The sequence below is a fragment of the Capra hircus genome, chromosome 29, assembly GCF_001704415.2.
Source record: "Capra hircus breed San Clemente chromosome 29, ASM170441v1, whole genome shotgun sequence".
NCBI classification, from domain to species: Eukaryota; Metazoa; Chordata; class Mammalia; order Artiodactyla; family Bovidae; genus Capra; species Capra hircus.
In genome coordinates this window covers 49,751,656-49,771,307 of record NC_030836.1, presented here as the reverse complement: position 1 = coordinate 49,771,307, position 19,652 = coordinate 49,751,656, and the positions used below count along the sequence as shown (strand labels likewise).

Here is a 19,652-nt window from a genome sequence, read left to right as displayed (position 1 = left end):
CTGTACTCCCCTCAGGCAAAGGGCTGACACACCGCTATACCAGGTGATCCATCGGTCAGGTCCAAACTCGGCCGGCACCAGGGAACTGGTCCAGCTACCAGCCCAGTGCTGGCTCCTGGCCACTGATCCCTCTGCCCAGAGTGCCCTCCCCGCTGGCTCCATGCCCCTGCCCCTTCCCCCAGATCCTTCCGGGCTTCTGGTACAGGCCCCAGTGCCTCCCTCACCCAGGCTCTCAGGGGAACCCTCGGCCCACTTCACCCGCGTGTGCACAGCACCCAGACAGCACAGAAGCTGGCTCAGGGGCTCAGAGGGGGACGCCCCAGGGGCGCCGGCTGACACTCAGGCCTGGGCCAGAGAGCTCCGCCGACCCCGGATGCCCAAGCTGCCAGGCTAGGACCTGCACCGACGTGGTGATGAGCTGTGGGGAGGCAGGAGGGCTCGTGGGAAGTACACAGCTGGATGCACCATGGAAGTTTCCATGGTCACGGGATGGAAACCATTTCCTATCAACGTGGAAAGAACAGGTGCCCCCCTCAGGCCTCCCCTTTCATTTCTTTCCAGGAAACAGTTCAAACAAGATTTGCACATGCGCTTGAGACAAACATGGTTTGTCTAACCTAACCCCTGTGATCACTTCATTAACCAGAGACTTCCGTCCCCGTGGGAATGGTCCTGGAGGCCTCATGGGAGTGGAGACCGTTCTCGGGAATGGTGGAGGGCTCCTCCACCCCCGAGAGGTGTCCTGGGACAGCAGCCCTGCCCAAGCCTCACCGGCCACCCTGGCCCTCACGTCCGGGGGCCGCATCTCTTCTGGCGAGGGGCCTCTGCAAGCATCTCCGCTCTCCTCCTGCTGGTGCTACCACGTTTCACCCTGTCAGCTGGGGAGGGTCCCGCCCCCGCCCTTCACCAACGCGCGTACGAAGACACAGATTTTGCTGCAGTCGCCAGTTGCTGCTTGTGCTGAAATCTTTCTTCCAAACGGTGTGTCTGTCATTTCGTTTACCACACTCATATTATGGGTCTTAAACCTCTCATCATGGTTAAATATTTTGAAATTAAGCTATGTGTGTACACGTATTTACCCTAATGCTTTAAAATATGTACTAGAATATGTACTTTGAATCTAAAAAGTAAACGTGGGTCCCCAAATTGTGTAGAGCCCCAGACTGCCGTCTCTCATGATGTAGGGTAGGAGGCTCCGTCTGGAGGAATGTTACTTTCTTTTTGATGCATTACTGTATTTTTTGCATTTTTTCACAATGAGTGTATAATACTTCTACAATCAGAGGGAAACAGAAGGCTATTTTCATGTTAGGACTTTAAAAAAAAATTTTAAAAAAACACCATTGGTTTGCCAACCGTGTGACCTGAGCCTTGTGGCAGCAACTCAGTGAGCTGGCCCGGGGCCAGTGGGGGAGCAAGGGTATGAGGCAGGACCACCTTACAAGAGGAACCGCCTTCGAACGGAGTCCTGGGGTCGCCTCAGTAACGAAAGCCCCTTGGACAGGGGCCAGGGCAGGCCCCCTCCATGCCAAATTCCACTTGGGCCCACTCTGGGTTCCAGCAAAATTCCAAGGTATATTGTTGTTATCATTATTATTTTGCAATTACGTGACATTTTTTAAATGCCTGGAGTGTTTTTTCAGCCATTTTCATTAGCTCCTTCTCACTCTGCCCACGAGCCTGGTCAGCATTTTGCTTGACATGGAAGAGGCCTGCCAAGGCTCAGAGAGGTCAGGAAAACCTGTATGGGTCACACAGCAAATGGGGGTTTGGGGGGATGCCGGGTTCTGGCCCCAGGTCATCCTGCAGAGTGTGGAGTCCGTCTCACATTTCAGCCCCTACTGGGCTTTTATTTGGATTTAGAAATTGCGGGGGGCGGGGGGACATTGGGAAAGAAAAGAAAAGTCAGGAATGTGATAAGAGAGGGAAAAAGGAAAGAAAGCCCGAGTCGGGCACGAGGGACAGAGCAGGAAGCGCTGATTCTGTGGGGCAAGGGGCTTGGCAGAGCCGCCACCCCTAGGCCCAGAACGGGGACTGGGGCCCTCGAGGTGGCCCTGCCCCCCTGGACTGAGGCCAAGTTCCAAAGGAGCTGGGCTTGAGATAAGCATCCATTTCTGGACTCCAAGGAGAATATTCAGTCCAGAACGGAGGTGGGATGGGCCTGGAAGGATGGGGGTCTCCGGATGCCCCTCGAGGCCTATCTGAAAAGTGTGAGGCCCTAGAGCCTGCATTAGTCATGAGCGTGGGTCACCAAGCCCACCCCCACCCCCAGCCCCCACTCTCACACTGACCCAGGGTGCTGGAGGCAGGACAGGGCAGCTCCCTACTGGGCATCCCAGGTCACAGGGCATGAGGCCCTAACTGGAAGCCCAGGATTATAGGCTGAGCTGTGCTGTGTCCCCTGAAAACTTCTCCTGGAGTCCTAACCCCCAGTATCTCAGAGTGTGACCTTATCTGGAGAGATGACCTTTAAAGAGGTGAGTCAGTTCAAACGAGGTCACAAGGATGGGGCCCTAATCCCACAGGACTGCTGTCCTCATAAGAAGAGGAGGTCGGGACGCAGACACACTCAGAGGGACGACGCTGTGAGGACACGGGGAGGAGACGGCCATCTCCACGCCCACGGCTGGGTCTGGGATTTCAGCTCCAGGACTGGAGACGTGAAAGTCCAAGGGACGTTGTCAGAGTAGCCCTGGGAGACTAATACCCCAGCACCCACCCAACCCCATCTCTACTGAGGGGAGACACCTGTCCAGACCCCCGTCCTGACATAGAGGCCACGCCCCCGGCCTCCAGACCCACGCAGGCCAGGATTTGAGACCGTTTCTGATTCAGCGCTTGACACTGCCTCCCAGCCGGCTTCCGCTAGAAGCAGCGTCCCGACACCTGGGGACTCCCCTTGGAAGTGGGGAGTCCCGCAAAATGCCATTTTCCGAGGACAAGATGAAAAAGCCAGGAGCAAAGCCCTCGGCGGTGTGCCCCTGACACTGACCAGGGAGAGGGCGCATCTGGAGCTGGCAGACTCGGGTCCCCTGGAGAATCGGCCCGGCTGCAGGGCCGAGCCCAGGCCGAGGGCTGCAGAGCTGCTGGGCCTCCGCCCCGCCCACGCCCACTGGGCCTTCATTAGCAGCCTCATCCAGTCCAGCTGGAGTCAGCTGATTAGCCCATTCTGGTGGTATTGGGAGTCCCCTATATCTATTTTTCCACCCTCGCATGTTCAATTAAATTTTGCTTTTGTGCCAGAGGGGCCTCTGATGTGAGCGTTTCTTGGGAGTCTTTCCATGTTTCTTTATGTCCTTGAAACCAAAGTCAATCACCAAGTTTCAGAAAACACCCTCCTGGATGGAGCGGCTAACGGGAAAGAAAAACACAACACAAAACAAAGCAGAAGAAACAAAGGAGAAAGCATTGGGCGCCTTTGCACAGAATCCTCCCGCGAGGAGACAATTCATTCCGACTGAACCGTCTCCATTGTGCCGCGTTCGCTGAACGCGCTCGTTGCGTTGGGCAGAAATGCAAATCCTCCTTTTTCCTTTGATTCATATATTTAAATTTTCAAATATATATGCTGTGACAATTGAATGGCAGCTGACCTCACTTATTTTCATAGAAGATGTAGAAGCCACGGGCAGCAGTTAATCTAGCCAGCAGAGGCCCCCACGGTCCTGGGTGGGGGGAGCGGGGGAATAATCCTTTTATTCAGACATTTGGCTTAAAAGAATAACAAGGAGAAAAAGCTGGAACGTAATTGCATTGCATGGAAAACAGAGAAAGATTTTTTTTCCCTCTCTCTCTCTCTCTAACGAGCTTTCTCTTTTTCCTTCTTCAAAGAATGGGGCGTATGGCTGGAGGCTATTTTCTTGGTTAAGAAATCAGAAGTGTTCTCCTTCCTCATTGGCCCCCACACTCCCACCCACCCCCAAGGGATTTTCTCCTGGGGGTTGGGTTGGCTGCCCTTGGCTCATTCATTCATTCACTCGTCCACTAAAGTCCATTGGAAGTCCTACTGTGTGCACGGCCCAACCCATCTGGGCTCTGGCTGGCCCAGTGGAACCAGACTGTCCGCCCCCACCAACCCCATCTTCCTTCTGGCTCCTTTCCTGGGGGCCATCGGGGGACTTGGTGCCCAAGCAGAGCCACCCCTTGACCCATCACTGCCGGGAGGTTCCCTGCGTCCCTCCTCCCCCCTACCGAGAGCACCCAAGAGCCAGGCGTGGGAGCACCGCGGGAAGGGGCTGGAGGCAGGGACCCGGCCCTTGGGCCGCAGGGCCGGCGTCTGCCGCTGTCGCCGTTGCTAAGTCTTGTTCCCCGGTCTGGGGCTCCCAGAGGACCCCGGCCCAGCCCTTCAGCAGGGCTGGGTCTTTAATATTTAAAGAGCTCTCCCGGACATTTCAAGAGCTCCCCGACACGATTTTCTGTGATGCGTGTGCTGTCCGGACATCTGTCTTCTATACCTAATAAAGTCGCCCCGATTCAGAATGAACTCCTCGGCACCACTTTGAATCCGGGCTCACATATGGTTGGTAATTAGCTGGCTATCTCTTGGAGTTAAATGATTTTTTTTCTCGCCCGTCCGCATCCATAATAGACGCGAACAGAGTTCTGATTGTTCCCCGTTGCGGGACATTCTGCGCCTGAATGAGCGGGGGGTGCTGTGTCGACGCGGATTTGCCATATGGTTGCACGGAGCCGGGAAGAATGGGCCCCTGTGTGTGCGTCCGGGACGCGGCGGCGCGGGGCTGTGCCAGCCGGGCGGAGCCCGGTGCCCGACGGCGCGTGAGGAGCGGGCGCCGCGGCCTCGGGCGCACGTCGGGGCGCGGGGTGCATTCGGGCGGGGCTCTCGGGTCGTGCGCGGGGCCAGAGGCCCGGGCGCGCTGGGCCGGCTCCCCGCCGCTGGGCGCGCGGACGGACGCGCCGACAAGCGCACGACGGAGCGGTGGCCCGCGCCGCCCCGGGGCCCTGGCGCCCGGGCAGGCCTCGGGCCGCGGCGGGGGCCGGCCCTGCGGCTGCGGCAGCCCCATTGTGAGACCGGCGAGACAATGGGCGGCCCGAGGAGGCACCTGCTCGCCTGAAAGGCCCATAAATCGCCGCCGCGTCCAGCTGCCTTCCCGCCCCTCCCCGCGGACCGGCGAGCCGAGGCGCGGCCGCGGCCCCGGAAAGGAGCCTCCCGCCCGCCACTCCCGCGCCCGCGGCCGCCGCGCCCGCCGAGCGCCCTCCCCTCGGGAGAGGCCTGCGCCCCGGACCGCCGTCCCCTCGGGTGGCCACTGCTGGCCCTCCTGCCCGGTGCCCAGGCACCCACACACGCGCCCGGGCTCGGGTGCTCGCTCGGGCTGCCTCCGAACGAAATTCTTGAGCTTTGGAAGCCCGGTTGTTACTGTTAAGCTGCTGTTTACAGGGTTGGGGGCCTGGGAAAGCACCCTGACCCTGAGGACCAGGCTCCCCGCCAACCGCCAACCGGGTGTGGGGTAAACAATGCTGCCTCTGCGCCCCCAGCCAGCCTTGCTCTGGCCTAGCTCCCTAAGCTAGGTCCAGCCCATTTAGGGACCTACCAGCCTGTAAAAAGGCCCGTCTAGTCAAACCTGTGGTTTTTCCAGGAGTCACGAAGGGACGTGAGAGCTGGACCATAAAGAAGCCTGGGTGTGAATAACTGATGCTTTTGACTGTGGTGTTGGAGAAGATGCCTGAGGGTCCCTTGGACTGCAAGGGGGTCCAACCAGTCCATCCTAAAGGAGATCAGTCCTGAATATTCACTGGAAGGACTGATGCTGAAGCTGAAGCTCCAATACTTTGGCCACCTGATGCGAAGAGCCTACTCATTGGAAAAGACCCTGATGCTGGGAAAGACTGAAGGCGGGAGGAGAAAGGGATGACAGAGGATGAGATGGTTGGATGGCATCACCGACTCAGAGCGTGTGAGTCTGAGCAAGCTCTGGGAGATGGTGAAGGACAAGGAAGCCTGGCGTGCTACAGTCCGTGGGGCCGCAGAGTCGGACACGACTGAGGGACTGAACAAGAACAGCAAGCCTGTAAAAGAAGGGCAGGTCACGCCTGGCCCTCCTGGTCCCTGCCAGGCCAGGGTCCCCACACTTCCTATCCGCCTGCCCCTTTCAGAGGCTGGACTGAGGCCTCCAGCTGGAAGGGCCACGTCCTCAGGTACCTGAGTGAACAGCCTTCAACTGTTGGACACTCCCCAGTGCACCGGCACCAATGTCCCCTGCAACTTGTGATCAAGAAAACCAGCCTGTAGCCATGGTCATCTCTGCGGTGACCCCGGGCAGAGAGGGCGAGGGAGATGCCGCAAGTGTTCTCCAACGGGGTCGTGGTGGGGGCTGACCACGCAGTCCTCCTTGTCTCTCGTGCAGCCGTGGGCCTCCCCAGAGCTTCAGCATTTTTGGTGGCCCCCAGTCTCCCTCCCTGGAGGGCGGAAGCGATGGCCAGCCTGGGCCCTCTTGACCACCAGGAGGTGGTGCTGCTACGGAGGCTATCATGGCACCCTGGGTGCCCCCAGTGCGGTAGGCAGGCTCATCATGGGGGCAGCCGCAGAGTCAGGGAACAGGGCCTGCCCCAACAGCCAGCCCCTCGTGGACACTGAAGCTGGGCCTCGGCCTGAGTGGAGGGCGGGTGTGGCCCCGGGCTGTGGACAGACTGTGAGTCCGGCTCTCCCTGTCTGTCCGTGGAGGGGGCTAGACTTGGGCACCGCAACGGTCTAGGCATCTTCACGTGTTGGCACCCAGTTCTGCTAAGAGTTTCTTCCAGGAAAAGGAGTGCATTCAGCAACCAGGTCTTTGGCATCGCCAGCCCTGTGCTGGTGGCTGCTGCGTGCATGCTGAGGGACGCCCCATCTCTGCGCCTGCAGGAGCCAGCTGGGATGGCCAGGCCTCTCAATGCAGATCTGGGGTCCCAGCAGAGGGGCTCCGCAGGAGGCCCCCAAGCCTACTCCTTGGGTCCCCTGGCGGCAGGAAGGTGCTCACCCCAATCCCAGTTCTCCAGTTATGTTGGGCTCCGTGATCTTGATTTTAATTATCCTGTGCCTCCATCTCCCCCCTCCCCTCCCCTCATCAAGGGCGAGCATTTCCCCCACTCCCTCTTTTCTCCCTGACATATTAGAAGAATGTTTTTCCATTTCCTTTGATGTCCTTTACAAGTTGCATCTCATTTCCTGCTTGGGCATTTCTGACCTGGAATGACCCCCACCAGCGGGGCTGTGCGGCTGTGTCTCCCCCTGAACGCCCCGCCCAGGTGCCACTTTTGGTTCCTGCCTGTGCAGTGGCCCAGCCAGTGCAATTTCCTCCTACCTCCCTCCCTGGCCCCTGGGGGGCAGCCCCGGCCAGCCTCCCTGGAAGGCTCCTCAATGGGAGGCCCATCTCCCCATAGAACCCAAGTGATCTGCTTCCCAGGGACGCGTGCTCTTGATTTTCTCGGTTTTTTGGGCAGGCTGGTTCTGTTCACTCTTCTTCCCTTGGCGGGGTGAGCTGGGTGGGAGGGGTGGGGGGCCTTCAGCATCCCAGGCAGGTGGCAGGGGTCTGTGTTGGAACCCGAGGGATGCCGCGGCGCCCCACGGGGCTGATCTCTCCCTAAGCCCCCAAAGCGTCGCAAGGAAAACTGGAAAGCACGTGCCCGAGATGAGCTTCCCAAGAAGGAAAGCAGAGCAAGAGTGAACCGGCAGGGGGTCTGTTGGAAGGATTCTCACGGCTCGGCCTTCGTCCTCCCCTTCCTCCTCCCTTCCTTCCCTCCTCTTCTCTCTTCCCTCCTCCCTCTTCTTCTTTCTTTCCTTTCTCTCATCCCCCCCAAGATCCGGTCCCTTGCCCTCTCTTTCCTGATCAGGCTCCTGACTCTGAACTTAAAGCACCATCACAACCCGAGGAGGTTTCTCCATCACAAGCTGGGAGCTGGGTCCAGGGTCCTGACACCCAGTCCCTGCCCCCTGGGGTCTAACAGGTCACACAGGGATCCCCTGGGGCAGGAGGACAGTTGTGGGGGAAGGTTTGCACAGGAAATCAGAGGAGACAGACACTTGCCTTTGTCTCAAACCCCAGCCAGACTCCTCCCCAGGGAGGTCTGCATGTGCGACAGCCCCATTTTTATTAGAATTTCTATTTCAGTCACCAAAAATGGACTCAAGAGAGGCTCAGAAGAGCAACCAGGACTCGAGGGCAGACTCTGGATGTCCTCGCCAGGCACGGACCATCCCCCCAGTGGGAGGCTGCAGAGGAGGCCCTCTGGGAGGCGGTGACTGTCGGCAAACAGGTCCCCTGTGCCAGGCCTCTGCTTCAGCACTGGCATGACGTCAGCAAGGTTTCTGTGCTGCTTTCAAACGAAGCCCAGGGCCGTCCCTGGAAGCCAGCAATGATCATCTAGGACGCGGGGAAGGAGTGCTTTCTGGACAAACTGCCCTGACGGCAGGGCCGGACCACAGCCGCCTCGGCCCTGAGGGTCCACACGGCACTTGCTGACTGACGCCCACCCCATGGTAGGGATGGACTTACCCCTCGAGAGGATTCGGGGTCTGGAATCTGCTTTAAAACAAACTGCATTAAAAAAAAAAAAAAGTTAAAAGTTGGGGGAGGGAAACAAATTGACAAGTTTAGGAAAATGTTAACGATTGTTGACTCTGGCTGGTGAGCTCCTGGAGCTCATGGTACACGTCTGTTAACTTGGTGTGTGTTTGTTTGCAGGTTCCAAGTTCCCTAAGCATTTTTTTTAAAGGAGATACAAGTGATACTATGTAGTAGTATAGTGATACTATAGAGCGCTAGCTACAAAGTTAACAAAGAAAAGGAGAAATGATACATATGCGAGTGCTCTGTACTGATACACATATGTAAAATACCTATTATGTGTTGCATATCTGTATAAAGTAGACACATGCACAATGAAAGAAGGCGGAAAGGGCTGCTGCAAATTGCCCTTCTCAGGTATTGTCATGCTGCCGTTTCCGTGGTCTTGGTGGGGAGGGGTCCCTGCTGGTGGTGGCATGTGCCCCCAACTCTGATTCTCGCCTGGATCCAGCCACCCCTGGCGCTTGGTCCGTTCAAACACAAGAAGTACTCAGTGTTTTGTTTTGGTTTGTTTGTTTGTTTGTTTGTTTTTGCTTATTACTAAAATTCCCTGCTGAAGGAAATTTTCTTTTTCATCTGGGTAACAACTGTCACGGAGAAGGCAATGGCGACTCCACTCCAGGACTCTCGCCTGGAAAAATCCCACGGATGGAGGAGCCTGGTGGGCTGCAATCCATGGGATCACAGAGTCGGACTCGACTTATCAGCTGAACAGCAGCGGCAATTGTCCTGTGAGTCCTGAGGCAGAACCGCAGAGCACACCGGGTACTCACCGAGCACCCGGGCTGAGGACTGTCGGGAAGGGCGCCCTGGGCCAGGGCGGTCACAGACTCCTAGGCAACACATCTGTTTGGTCAGACAGGGCAGAGGTGTCTGGACTCAACACCCCAGGCCCGGCTCTTGCAGACCCTGCCGCTCCTGCCAGGACCTGGATCATGAGTGCTCAGAACCCAGCAGCCACACTGCGAGGAAGCCCAAGCAGGTCCGAGGAGACACCCCGCGGGAAGGAGCGGAGGCCCCAGCTGGGGGCGGCTCTGCCTTGCCGGGTGTGGGAGTGAGCCAGCCAGCCTGGGATTCAACCCCCAACCCCATCAAACCACCCTAGCTGATACCCCTTACACCAGAGTCAAGCTACCTGCCAGCGCTTCCCGAGCTCCTGACTCATCACAGCCTAGGTATCAACAAAACCGTTGTTTCAAACCACAAAGCACTGGGATGGCTTTCACTTGGCAAGAGATCATTGGAGCAGTTCTCAGGCCAGTGGGAGAAAAGGGCCAGGTGCCAGCGCTCCTCCAACTCCATGCCCCAGCGTCGAGGGGCATGACCCCGGCTGGGCTCCAGGGCTGATGGGGATGTGAACACATGTTCGTGCTGCACGTAAGCGGGCTGGCTCCTGGGGGACCCCAACCCCAGGGCTCAGGCAATGCCTAAGTTCACAGCATTTCTCCCTAAAGCCACTCAGGCCCCCAAAGGCCCTTTCCCTGTCTCAGTCTAAGGGACACACGCCAGTGGTACAGTCTGTGTCTTCACCACCTCTGAAAAACTCACTCCCAGGCTGAAAAAACACCAACGTTAAATTTCAGAGTAAGTGACTGGGGTTACTTAAGTGTGGTTGAGACTTCCCTGGTGGCCCAGGGGTGAAGACTCCACGCTCCCAGAGCAGGGGACCAGGTTCAACCCCTGGTCGAGGAGCTAGATACTCCACGGGCTTCAGCTAAGAGTTCACATACCTCAACTAAAGATCCCGCAAGACCTGGCGCGGCCAGATAAATAAATACAGATTTTTAAAAATCACGCCCAACTGTGGGCACACAGTTTAATTTCTGAGGCTGTGTTGCTGTTCAGTGGGTAAGTCGTGTCCAGCTCTGTGACCCCACAGACTGCAGGCTCCTCTCCTCTCCACTGTCTCCCAGAGTTTGCTCGAATTCATGTCCATCGAGTCAGTGATGCTATCTAACCATCTCATCCTCTGCCGCCCCCCTTGTTTTGCCCTCAATCTGAGACTGGGACTCATTCCCAAATTTTGATAATTTTCCTCCTTTAGCAAATAAAAAAGTTAGATGAGTTACTGGACATGTGTGTGTGTGTGTGTGTGTGTACTGTGTGTGTGTGGATGTGTATGTGTGTGTGTGTGTGTGTGCAGGAGGTTTCACTTGGGACCACTTTCAGACTCACCCATACAGGGGAGTGAAAGAGCAGGCTCGGAAAGTGGAGAAGCTGAGCTCTGAACGCAGATGTGACAAAGATCTCCACCAATCCCTTGCAAACCCCAGAGCTGGGACAACCCCTCAGAGTTGTGTGTCTAAGGCAAGGGGCCAGGGCTGTCCCCTCTGGATCTCCCAGCCTTTGGAGGTGGGGCCTCTACGCACAGGGATGAGACGGGTCTCTTCCACCCAGAGCAAGACCTGCAGAAACACTCGCCTGAACTCCAACTGCCAACCTCCCTGCGGAGGGGGCCAATGCCTTCATGGCCCAGCACACTGAGATGCGGGAATATGAGCCTCACTTCCAGGGCCCAAGTCCCCAGACAACCCAACCGGCTCAGTGTGGGGCCTGGGAAGAGAGGTGGAAGTGCCATGTGGGGTATCATTCGGGTGGTACCTTGTGATCAGTCCTATCGCCTCGGGAAAGCTCAGGATGGAGGGTCCCCATGGTGGGGCTGAACACACAGCCAGCGTGTACATCTAGGGATGAGTCAGAAGCCAGGTCACTGTGCCATTATCCCTGCAGAAGGACCCCGTCCTGCCCTCAGATCCTTCCATCCCACCTGCAGCTCCTCTGCCCCAATGCCCCCTGGGGTGCCTTGTTCAGCCACTCAGTCATGTCCGACTCTTTGTGACCCCGTGGACTGCAGCACGTCAGGCCTCCCTGTCCTTCACCATCTCCCAGAGTTTGCTCAAACTCATGTCCATTGAATGAGTGATACCATACAACCATCTCACCTCTGTCATCCGCTTCTCCTCCTGCCTTCAATCTTTCCGAGCATCAGGGAATTCCAGTGAATCAGCTCTTTGTATCAGGTGGCCAAAATATTGGAGCTTCAGCTTCAGCAGCAGTCCCTTCAGTGAATAGTCAGGGTTGATTTCCTTTGGGATTAACTGGTTGGATCTCCTCGCTGTCCAGGGGACTCACAAGAGTCTTCTCCAGCACCACAGTCGGAAGGTATCAATTATTTGGCGCTCAGCCTTCTTCATGGTCCAACTCTCACATCCATACCTGCCTACTGGAAACACCATAGCTTTGACTAGATGGACCTTTGTAGGCAGAGTGATGTCTCTGCTTTTTGGTAAACTGTCTAGGTTTGTCTCTGCTTCTCGGCCAAGGAGCAAGCGTCTTTCAGGTTCATGGCTGCAGTCACCATCTGCAATGATTTTGCAGACCAAGAAAATTAAGTCTGGTGTACCTACTGGACCCTTTATATAGCACATGCAAACTCTACCACAGAACAGAAAGCAACCAGCGAGGACATGGACCCTCCCACGCTGAAAGACTCAGCCTCCCACCTTCAATATGGCAGACTGGAGTTGGCGCCGATGGGACAGTGAAGGCAGAACCCAAAGAGGAGGAGCCGTAGTTTCCAGACATGTGTCCAAGCACCCAGGACAATTTGACGCCACCACCCAGGGGCCTTGCTATCATTCCTGGAAAGCTAAAACAGTGCATTGGGATCTTCGAAGAAGCTGTCTGTGTCAGCTTAATTTACCTTATGCTGCGTAACAAAAATCTCAGCTGGTGGCTCACACCGCTACAGAGGACTTCCCTCTTCGACAGTCCCATCCTGGTGGGGCCAGGTTCTACTGCAAATCAGCAGAAGGGGCAGCCCATTGGGACCCTGCTGGTCTCATAACAGAGAGGTGAAAAGGTGGCCCCTGCCCAGGGGAGTAAGGACTTCTGCTCAGCCGCGGCATACGTCACACCAATCACACTTCACTGGCCAGAGCAAGTCACGTGGCCAAGTCTGATATCAACATGCAGAGACGTAGAAGCTTCCCACGACTTGGGGGTGGGGCGGGCAGCAAATCCTTGGACGATGATGCAAGCCACCGCCATGCAGAGCAGCTGACCAGTGTCTGGGGCTTTCTGTCCCAGCCACGTTGAACCTGAGAGGTACTGACAGCGAGCCACAGTCATCATCAGGGTGCTTTTTTTTTTCAGTCACTAAGTCATGTCTGACTGCAGCATGCCAGGCTTCCCTGTCCTTCACCGTCTCCCGGAGCTTGCTCAAACACATGTCCAGTGAGTCAGTGATGCCATCCAACCATCTCATCCTCTGTCACCCCCTTCTCCTCCCACCTTCAATCTTTCCCAGCATCAGGGTCTCTTCCAATGAGTTGGCTCTTCACATCAGGTGGCCAAAGTATTGGAGTTTCAGCTTCAGCATCAGTCCTTCCAATGAATATTCAGGGTTGATTTCCTTTAGGATGGACTGGTACATCTGTCCAAACCCACAGAATATCCAACACTGAGTGAACTCATATAAAATATAGGCTCTAATTAATATTTGAATAACATTAAATATTTGAATAAAGAGTCATGTGACTCTTTGTGACCCTATGGACGGTAGCCCATCAGGCTCCTCTGTCCATGGAATTCTCTAGGCAAGAATACTGGAGTGGGTTGCCACTTTCTTCTCCAGGGAATCTTCCCCACCCAGGGATTGAACCCAGTTCTCCCACATTGCAGGCAGACTCTTACCAACTGAGCCACCAGAGGAGACCATTGATAATCTATAACTTTTTAAAAAAATGCTCTTGAGGCAGCATCAGGGAAAGCAGCCCCAGTCCCATGGGAACAGCAGCGTGGGCTGCATCCTGGCTGGCACTTCACCAGTGAGTGACCTTGGGCCAGTGGCTTTGTCATCCTCACCTGTAACGTGGAAAGCTAAGGCCTCATTAGCAGGACTTTGGAGAGAACAAAATGTGTCGTGGTGACCACAGGGCCCGGCTGAGAGTGGAAATCAGGGCAGCCTGGACAACAACTTGTGTCCAAAAACGGGGGGACTCTCCCTTCCTCTGGAAAGGGTTCCTGAGCTCTGGGAATGGCCCACTTTTACCTGTGCCTGGGACCAGGCCCCCACAGGCCTCCCCTTGCCTGCCTTCTGGCCCCACACTCCCAGTCCCATCCCAGGCCACCCGCAAACCCCAGCCGCTCTCCCTCCCACTGTATCCCACAGCTCACCCTCTGCAGCCCCCCTCCGGCCCCTCTGGTCCACTCTTCAGACCTCAGGGCCTCTGCACCGGTCCTCCCCATCCTGTGACTGTCTTCTCCCAGTTAGTCCTCGGGACCTGCACCCCTCACGCCCACCGAGCTCAGGTGGCACTTGCTGTGGGGCTGGGGAGAGGGCTTCCCCACATGGCCTCCCTTAGACAGTAGCCCCCAGGCCCCAGGCTCAGCTCTGCACACTCCTCACACCACCCCAGAGCTCACTCATGAGGTTTTAGGGGGTTGGCTCCCACCGTGGAGGCAGCTCCAGCGAACAGAGAGCCATGTTCCTTTCCCGCACTGCTGTGTCTCTGGGGTCCCGAGCAGGGCCTGGCATGTCAGAGGCACTGGAGTTATTTGCCGACCTGGTACCTCTGCTCGGGTCGCCAGAGGAGCCCCTAAGTGGCCACTACTTCGCTCCCGTCCCAGCAGCCTTAGGATGCTTTCTGAAATTTCCTCAGCTTCCGTCTCCCATGAATCAACCCGCCCCGTGCCAAGGGCTCCCTCCTGACTAGAGTCAAAACCCAGCAGTTATTCCAGCTCATCAGACCCAGGAAGGTCCAGGAGACCAGGGGGACACCAGGGAGTGAGGAGGCCCGGGAAGCATACCCTAAAAGGAACCATTACACTGAATAATGCTTAAACTGTGTGCCCAGGCAACGTGCACCAAGCAGGCCAGGCCACTCTGGGGAAGGCCTCCCTACGCAGCCCCCTTGGCCCCACTCTCCTGCTTCACCAGGACCCTCCGGCTCCAGTGCGCCACCTCGTCTCCCTCTCGGCCTTGGTCCACGCACAGGCCCCGTCCCGCCTGGCACATGGGTGCCAGCCCATGCCCAAACACCCAGCTAAAGCGCCTTGCCCACCGCTGCCCAGGGCAGTCCCTCCTCAGCTTCTGCCCCTTTATCTTCCCTTCCTCGGTTTATGGTTAAAGGCCCTACCTTCTGTCTTCCCAGCCTGGTCCAAAATAAGCTGCCTGGTCACACATATGTGTCAAAACGCAGGGATTTTTCCCTATGGGGAGCAACCTCTGGGTCTCTGGTGCAGCCCCTTCCCCTATGGGAGGGACTAGCCCCCATCCCTACACGGCCTTGGCGCTGCTTTTGAGAAAGCCACCCTCGGCGATACCAGGAATCCAGGTGGCAGGGGGCTGCATCCGCAGGTCCAAGGTGGGGGCTAGGGCTGTGAGAGGCAGACAGGGGCTAGGATGCCTGGGCAGCACTGAGTTTGGGGGTGGGGAGGTGCCCACCCTGGCCAGACTGTCCTCAGTCACGAGTCTCCTTCAGGCAGGGCGTCGCTGCCCTCGATGGCTCCCCCGACCCTCACCCCCTGGGCGGGGCTTCACCGGCTTCTGGTCACACAGTGTGCGGTGGGGGGAGGGGGGCGCAGGCGTAGCGCAGACCCCCACGTTGGAGGAGAGGCGTGGAGTCTGAAGTCATGGCAGGCCTCCTTGTATTCAGGTTGTGCTGAAGGCAGCAGGGACCCCACTCTCATGTCCCCAGGTAGGGGCTTTTCTCAGCCCCAGCTGAGCCTGGAGACCCGTCTCCATCTCCCTCCCCCCGACCCTTTCAGGCAGCTAGGGGAGGGTAAGTGAACCTCCAGGACCCTGAGCCGTGGGGGACATCAGTGTCGCAAACAGTCCAAAAAGAGTTAACTCAGAAAAATACACCACTGCTTCTCTGCTTCCCCTGGTCTGAGGCACCAGCAAAAATACTGCTAGCCGTCGGATTTTGCTCTTTTTCGTCACCCTTTCCATTGTAAGCCATAATTTTCAGGGGTTTATAGGTCGGCTACTAAAAATATATATATAATAAACTTCTTTTGACTAAAAGGGAGCAGTTGGAGAGGAGAAGGCTGATGGGTGCGCGCGTGGACCGAGCCCTGAGCCCTCAATTCTTCCACCGAAGCCGAGGCGCATCGCATCCCTCCCCACCCGCCTCCCCTTGTCTCCTCCTCCCCCTTTTCCCCCCGCAGCCCGCCCCTCCCCCACTGTGGGCCCAACAGGCCAGGAATACATCTGGGTCCTTCGGCCCCACTCTGGGGGGCACCGGTGCCCACGAAGCTGGGGGCTTCGGAGAGGCTTGAGGTTCCGCCTTGTTCGAGGTCTCGAGAACTTTAAAAGCTCAGGTCCCGCTCATCGGGTCCGCGGCCAGCCCGGCCCCCGCCGGTGCCCACCTGAGTCCCACTGGGCAGCCGGGGTGTGGGTGGTTTCCCCGGAGCCAGGGAAACTGAGTCTTGGTCTCCGCTCTGAGCCCTACACGGAGTGTGTGCTTGTTCGTGTGTGTGATAAACGGAAAGCAAGGGCGGGGCCGCTCATCCCTAACTTAGTGCCCTGGTGCGTGTGGGCGAGTGCCAGTGCTGCCAGGAGAAAGTCCCCGTCGTCCCCCGCCCTCTTAGGCTGCTCCCCTGAGCTCTGCCTCCCTAACTTTTGGGGGGTGCCGGGGCGAAAGCTGGAGGCAGTACAGGCACACAGGAGCTAAGTTGCAGCATTTTTCGGCCTCTTTATTTAGAACCCGGCGGACGAGGAGCCGGGGCAGTGGTGCAGACGGCTCAGGAACCATTTTTTAAAAAACAGATTTGTCTTCAAGTTTAAAATAATCATAATAGTAAAAAGAGACAGCGAAAGCGCGAAGAGACTGCAAGCTAGATGGGCTTGTACGGCAGCTATAGCTTGTGAGTGACCCCCTCCCCCTGAATATGCTATAAAAAATAAATTTACATTTGCTGATAACCAGATGCGAGTGAGGTGCCTTTGGCATAACCAATAACCGAGCTGCGGCGTGGCAGAGCGGCCCACGCCTCCACATAAATAGAAAATATAAGTTAGTATAACTTTAAAAACTTTTTGTACAAATATACAGGGTTTTTTTCTTTTTTCCTTTTTTTTTTGTCTTTTTCATTTTTTTTGCACTGAGTTTCAGCAGAGATTAAACATTTTATATAAATGACTCTTAAAGCTTTACACCTTGGGACCAGTGTACTCCTTGGGCAGAATACATTTAGATATAAAAGACGTTATTAATACATTGCACAGTTGTCAAACTTTAAACACGAAACCGAACGCTGCTCGCGGCAGCTGCCGCGGGTTGCTGCTACATGGACGGTCCCAGCCGAGGCCCAGCGCTCCTCTCCTGTCCGCTGCCCAACGGGCTCCGTCAGGGCTCTTTGGGCACGAGGCTACGGGAGAAAAGTGCGGTGAGCGAGGGGCGACAGAGGGGCCTCGAGGACCGCGCGGGGCGCCCCGCCCCCCCCAGCCCCCCCCCCCCCCCCGCCGCGGCCGCCGCCCTCACCTCTCATCGCAGCCGCTTGCGCGGGGTTTGCTCAGCCGAGCCGACGGCTGGAGCGGCGCCAGGCGCGGCGCATCCCGCGGGAACCTCGTTCGACGCCTTGGCTTCGGGCGCGGGTCTCTTGCGCTTGGCGAAGAAGTCTGCGGGCGACAGCACGCCTAGCCGGTCATGGCGGGGCGGGCCGGGAAGCATGAGAGGGGGCCTGGGCGGGGTGGGGGGGCGCTCGAGCGGCTGCCGGGCCGCGGTGGGGGCGCCGTCCCCGCCCGCGCCGAGGTCCGCGGCGGGTCAGCTTTGTTTACGTCGCCGCGCAATGCGCTGTGTAAGCATTTCCCCTTGTCCCGCGGCCAAGCCCCCCGGGGCTACCGCCGCGCTTAACCCCCTCCGCGCCGCGATCGCGGCGCCGGGCCGCGCCCGAGGAGGGGCTTCGGCGGCCTCGGCGAGGATCGTGCTCGGAGGGGACCAGGGCGCGCCCTCCCAACCCTCCCGTGCGAACCTCTCGAGAGCACGACCACAGGGTGGGGACGGGGTGCAGGGGCAGCCTCGCCGCGCGCGCTGCGGGCCCTTTAACGCCACGGAGGAGGCGGGGACCGAGCGAGGCCCCCGAGGGCCGGGGAACCCGGCCGGCCGGACAAAGCAGGGCCGAGCCGGGCCGGGGCGGGGCCGCGCGGGACTCACCGGAGATGAGAGGCCCGGACAGCTTCTTGATCGCGGCGCCTCCGGCGGCGGCAGTGGTGGCAGCAGCGGCGCCGCTGGCGGCGGTGTTGGTGGCAGCGGCGGCAGTGCCCGGCGCGGGGCGCCCCGAAATCCCTGAGTGCGGCGGCTCGGCCTGGGGCTCCTGGCTGCGCGGCGGCGGGACCGCCTCCTGCTCAGCGCCCTCCTGAGGCGCCGGGGCCGCGGCCTGGGCAGGCGCTACGGCCGGGCCGCTGGACGGCGACGCCGGCGCCTCCCCGAGGCCGTCGAGGGACTCATCGGCCGGCGGCCCGGGAGGCGGGCTATTGACCGCGCCGTCCGGGCGGGGACGAGGCGCCAGGAGCAGGCGACAGCGCCCCACCTGCACCGTCTCGCGATAGAAGGCGGGCACGGAGTCGCTGTCCACCTCGGTCCACTGCAGGCGCCCGGGGCCCCGCAGTGGCATGTCCAGCTGGAAGTTGTAGTCCCAGCGACGCTGGTCCTCGGCGCTCAGCTCGGCCAGGCGCATCTGCAGCTCACGGCCCAGCTCCTCGTGGTCCACGGGCCCGAAGAGGCTGCGGCAGGCGCTGGTGCGCGCGATCATGGGAAAGGTGCTGCGGGCGACCAGGCGCTCCATTGCCAATGCGCTGCGGAGACACACGTTGGACGTGTCCGGGGGCTGCGGGGGCCGGGAGGCAGGAGAGGAGAGGGAAAGGAGGAGGGGAGGGAAATAGGGCGGGGGCCGCGCGCAAGTGAGACCCCGCGCAGCGGGAGTCTGCGTTTGCACAGGGACGCGGCGGGAGTGTGCCGCGGCGGCTACCTGGCTGTCGGGCCGCTGACTGCTCCTGAAGCTCGCTCGAGGTGTCGTCCGGCCGCCGGCCGCGCCCCCTCTGTGCCTGTCCTCGCTCGCTCGGCTGGCTCTGGCCTGGCTGGCACCCACCGAGCGCAGAGCACTTGGCCTGTGGAACGCCCAGTCCTCGCGCGCCCCTTTATACGCGAGGGTCCCACCCCCCCGCGCGCGGGCCCTGATGCAATTAGCATAATGTAGTATTTTCAGTTTCAACAACACCGCGGCGATTGGCCGGGGCCGCGCTACCCCCGCCCCTCCGGCGGCCCGGCCCCCGCCCGCCGCCCATTGGCCCCGCGCACACACCCACCCGAGGGCGGGGCGGGGCGCGAGGGCCGATTGGCAGGCCGCGGGGCGCGCGCGGCGGCGGGGGTGGGGGCGGGGCGCGGGGCGGGGCCGGAGTTAAAGGGCGCTGCGGGCGGTAACGTGACACCGCGGCGCCCCGCCCCCTCGCCCCATCCCCCGGCCCCCACCCCCCGCTCCCGCCCCCCGCCGGCTCCTTTGTCTGCGAGGCGGGGGCTGCTAGGCGATGGTGGCGCGGGACCCCCCCACCCCACCCCAGCCTGCGCGCCCTCTCGGGCTTGGCGGGCGACGACCCCCCGGCAGGACCGGCGTGCAGCCTGGCCCAACTGGCCCCCCGGGGGTCGTCCAGCCCGGCCGCCTGCGCTCGGCCTTGGGCCTCCGGTGCCAGCTGACGGGCCTTTAAGCCGCCGCGGACAGCTCGTCTCTGACTGGAGCTAGAGGGGGTCTTCGGCTGCCCCCGCGCGGCCAGCCACGCCCAAGGCTTGTGTCCCTGCAGGGGTTCCGCGCACCTGGAGCTAGCACCCGTAGACCGGAGGCCTTCGCGCTAACAGGAAGAGGGCACTGGGGGACCCGGCGGGGGAAAGCTCTGCTCCCCTGTTTTCTCCGAGGGCAAAGCGGCGGACACCTTGAGGGCCAGCTGTAATCGTCCGGGGCCAGAGTCTGAAGACCCTAGCTCTTGAGGCCACCCACCCTGCTCCGTGGATGGGAAACTGGCTGTGCCCATCATCACGTCACTAACTGGGTGCTCAGCTGCATAGGGCTTGGCCAGGGGCGGGGGGTCCAGAC

The 19,652-nt window shown here is 59.2% G+C and overlaps 1 protein-coding gene across 2 annotated transcripts; it reads right to left on the bottom strand.

The window, feature by feature from the left end:
- CDKN1C (cyclin dependent kinase inhibitor 1C) lies at positions 16,238-18,770 on the bottom strand. 2 transcript variants are annotated; one of them, XM_018043545.1, is made up of 4 exons: positions 18,537-18,770; positions 17,723-18,363; positions 17,051-17,205; positions 16,238-16,937 (listed from the first exon to the last, which is right to left on the bottom strand). In XM_018043545.1, exons 1-3 carry the CDS (start codon positions 18,755-18,757, stop codon positions 17,054-17,056), a joined length of 1,014 nt encoding a protein of 337 aa, XP_017899034.1. In that variant the 5' UTR covers positions 18,758-18,770; the 3' UTR covers positions 16,238-16,937; positions 17,051-17,053. The 2 variants fall into 2 exon arrangements, with proteins under 2 accessions (XP_017899034.1, XP_017899035.1); XM_018043546.1 differs by having other exon boundaries at positions 17,051-17,187; positions 18,537-18,758.

What these genes read in the sequence shown, in the direction of transcription:
- CDKN1C (XM_018043545.1), bottom strand. Translation starts at nt 18,757, where the DNA reads ATGCTAATTGCATCAGGGCCCGCGCGCGGGGGGGTGGGACCCTCGCGT. An exon ending in GTCAGCGGCCCGACAGCCAG is followed by an intron (nt 18,364 to 18,536) that starts GTAGCCGCCGCG and finishes GTGTCTCCGCAG; the next exon opens with CGCATTGGCAATGGAGCGCC. An exon ending in GTCCGGGCCTCTCATCTCCG is followed by an intron (nt 17,206 to 17,722) that starts GTGAGTCCCGCG and finishes ATGACCGGCTAG; the next exon opens with GCGTGCTGTCGCCCGCAGAC.